Raw genomic sequence first — 3,706 nt, forward strand, 5'->3', positions numbered from 1 at the left:
ATATATTTTATATTGGAGATTTCTATAACACTTCATTACGTACTAACAGGAACTATCTTTTGCTTTATATTTATAACAATTAGATATGATTAGTTCAGTCATTCTTGAATATCTATCAAACATTGACAATGCATTTAATCATTCTAATTAATCGAAATTTATTAGGAGCTTTTATTCTATATACAAAACTTCCGATTGCATTTTTTAGTAAATAACAATTCTGATAATTGTCTCAAAGAAGTTTTGTTCGTTAAGAAATTTATTAGATGTAAAGCAATGATTTATACAATTACTCGATCGTTTTTTAATGTTAAAATTGATTGCAGTTAATTAAATGTCACAGTTATTATTTTAAAAAAGTTTTTAAAAATTAAATAAATTAAAGATCTAGCAATCAATAATGCGCTGATAAAATTAAACTTTCATGAAGCTGAAGGTGTTTAAACGAAAAAATATGGCGAAAATTAACCAGACATATGGATGGTACTGTCAAGAACAAGAGATATATTCAGCCATCTTCATCCAGTTTGTACCAGCGCAGCTGCACAACGCAGTCCCTATTTTTTTTCTAAATTTCTTTATGTTTCAAGTTTCGTTTAATGATATTTTTGACTTTAACATTGCATTTAAAATATAATTATAAATATGCATAAAAAATTTCTATAGAAAAAGTTCTTTTTTTACATAAAAATATTAATAATAATTAATACTAACAAAAAAAATTGATAAATTTTATTTCAATTATTTTTAAAAATAATTTTCATTCATAATTCACAGATACGTCGCAAATCATAGTAATTCATTTGAATGAACGTGTATTAGAATATGAATATCCACTCAATTAACATTTTAATTAATTTTTACAAATTTTAAATTTTATTAAAATGATAAAAATTCACTTCAATGTTAATCAAGTAGATGATATCATTCTAAAATACTTTTAAGTTATTGAAAAAAAATATGATTTGCAGTGTATAAATAATATTTTAAATAACAGAAATCAAATGTAAAGTAATACATTTTTGTAGCTGTGTTAAGAATTTACCGGAAATTAAGCTTATTTTTGTCATTCATAAATTTATAAGAATAATTTATTTGGTCAAAATATTTTAAAAATGACTTGCACGGAGCCCTTGTTCGTATTTGTAGTTTCATTCAGAGAAAGCGATCACGATAATGTCGTGCAAAATTCTGATGTAAAAGAAATGGGCTTGAAATACCTGGCGTGGGTTCGCTCCTGACCGCTCAAACAATTTAGTCATAAATTATGAAGGTTGTTTATGACCATCTGCTCCATCTTATGCTGGACACTTTGCATTTTAAGTTCACGATTCAGTACCTTGATTTAAGTTGAGTTGTTGCACTAAGGTGGGCAAGTTTTGTTGTTGGAAATGATTTTGATTTGAGTACAGATGTCCTCGTTGATACGGATGATGATAGTTAGGATAAGAAGCATGCAAGTGCTGTTGTTGGTGCTGCTGATGAAGGTTATGAATAATTGGAGGTTGTGATACGGAATTCGTGGGATTAATCGGCAAATCATTGAGTGGTGGTGGAGCAGTTGAATGAGATGGTGTTATCATTGGATAGTTTGTCGGTTGACGTCGATTTGGAGATCGTCTTCCATCTCTGGCAGGAAATTCTAAACCTAGTCCAGTTATTTTTCTGTCCTTTTTTGCCTTCATCCTCCGGTTCTGAAACCAAATTTTTATTTGACGCTCAGAGAGGGTCAGTGCCTGAGATATCTCTAACCTTCTCCGTCTAGTCAAGTATTTGTTGAAATGGAATTCTTTCTCCAATTCTAAAGTTTGGAAGCGTGTATACGTTTGTCTTGTTCGTTTTTGTCCAGGAGCTGCAGCATCTGTTGGAAAAATAAATAAATACTGATTAATTGTTGTTGAAATAATGAATTGTAAGGAAATATTTTAATCATTAAATAAATTGTTTAGCTACTGGGAGTCAAAACGACCATTTAAACCAATATATTAATTTTAATCATCATTTTCAATCAAAACTATAGATTGACTTAAATTTATCTTCAACTATAGTTAGCTTTATTGATGTTTATCGAAATAATTTTTTACCGTTTGAATAGTTAGACTTCATCCAAGGATAATCGATGGCAGGAGCTGGTGGCTGCTCTTCTTTAGTTTCTAAGGGTTCAGTCTTCATTTCATCACTATCATTCATGATATCAAAAGGACCTCCATACTCAGAAGTCACATTATCAAAACAAGTTGTAGTAGATGAAGAATTAGTGTTCATCAAAGCTCCACAATTGCCACTATTTCTCATCTGAGGTGAGTAATTGGCATAAGATGGTGTATAGTTAACCTCTTCAGCTTCCGACGATTTTTGTAATGGCGCGTACTGCCCTTGTGATGATAAAGATGACGCATAGGAATGATTCAGTGGAGACGTTCTTTCTGGCGATGGCGGTGTGTATGGAGGAGTGTGACAAGAAATAGCTGAAGATGTTGGCAAACCAGGACTTGGTTTCCTAACTGAACTTGCGTATTTTTCACTGATGGCATCCTTTCCATGACGTAAAATCGATTCGAGAAGACTCGTTGGTGGGAGCACATTCACAGAAATCTCACCTGAAGTGTAGTTTGGAGGACTTTGTTGATAGATTGGATAATTCTGCCGCATTTGGTGACATGTTGATATAGAATTAAATGGTTCCGTATTGCAGACATCATTGAATTGATGATAAGGCCAAAACCCAGTTTCATTGTTAGAATAATAGACTGAACTAGCCATTATGATTCACTTATTGATCACTTTTCAACAATTAATAACAAGAGCCACAACACTTGAACACCAATTTCAACAATTCAGCTGTTTTTTCCTATTAAATTATTCGTATTTTTAAGCAAAATAGTCAACGATATAGTTGGCACTTAAATGTGATCACTAGTCGCACGTCACTGCACTTCTGAAAACGTTAGCTGTTGCCGGGTCCTTGCGAAGGGTACCGGTAAGTGAAGCAAAATGATTTGTGCGACCCAGTGACGATTTCGTTAGCCAATCCAGGAGGGACGAGTCTGCAGTTGAATACAATGTGAGACAGGGGTTGCTACGCGTGCCAATGGGTCCCCAAAACTTTCACCAGTTTATTGTAGTTGAGACCCTACTGAGGTAGAGGGGACATGACTAACCCCCCATACAACGTACCCCGCCAGGTTTCAGGGGTGCTCCTATCAGCTGTTGCAAAAGAAAAATCTATCTGTGTTGGACCATAGATTTAAGCTACCACTCGAAATTCGCATCAATACTGCACACATACAAGTAAATCTTATCCCCCCTTCTTATTATCACAATTGAGATTCAGGCGTCCATTCCCAAAAATGAATGAAACTTTTAGATGTAAAATATTATCTCATTTGCTGATTTTCTAGGCTATTATTAGTTATTTATTCTTCTTGTAACAACTAAATTGTCTTCTTATTGATTAGTTTACTCTAATAAATAAATTATTGGAATTAGAGTAAATATTTGCAAATCGAAATTGGGAATTTCTTTGATGAGTTTAGAGGAATAATATGAGATACAGAAATTTTTAAAATTAGTCCATAGTCGTAGACGCAGTACATCTGAAGTAGGAATAGGTTTATGGAATACAGAACAAAGAGATATTTCTGGATTGTGAACAAAGTAAACAAAGCGCGTGGTAGAGCTAGATGTAGGCAGTCTTGCAAGTGAC

General features: G+C 33.1%; 1 protein-coding gene across 1 annotated transcript; it reads right to left on the reverse strand.

Annotated features, from left to right (window-relative positions):
* Positions 1 to 750: 750 nt before the first annotated feature.
* ftz (fushi tarazu) lies at positions 751 to 3,103 on the reverse strand. The gene is made up of 2 exons (XM_035093881.1): positions 2,085 to 3,103; positions 751 to 1,861 (listed from the first exon to the last, which is right to left on the reverse strand). The coding sequence occupies exons 1-2, from the start codon at positions 2,761 to 2,763 to the stop codon at positions 1,326 to 1,328; spliced, it is 1,215 nt and encodes a 404-aa protein (XP_034949772.1). The 5' UTR covers positions 2,764 to 3,103; the 3' UTR covers positions 751 to 1,325.
* Between the last annotated feature and the right edge of the window lie 603 nt (positions 3,104 to 3,706).

Source organism: Chelonus insularis, unplaced genomic scaffold (assembly GCF_013357705.1).
Source record: "Chelonus insularis isolate UGA/USDA-ARS -01 unplaced genomic scaffold, ASM1335770v1 scaffold_277_pilon, whole genome shotgun sequence".
Classification (NCBI taxonomy): domain Eukaryota; kingdom Metazoa; phylum Arthropoda; class Insecta; order Hymenoptera; family Braconidae; genus Chelonus; species Chelonus insularis.

Coding starts and splice junctions, on each gene's coding strand:
- ftz (XM_035093881.1), bottom strand. CDS start 2,763: ATGGCTAGTTCAGTCTATTATTCTAACAATGAAACTGGGTTTTGGCCT. Junction 1,862..2,084: donor GAAGTCTAACTATTCAAACG/GTAAAAAATTAT, acceptor TTTTTCCAACAG/ATGCTGCAGCTCCTGGACAA.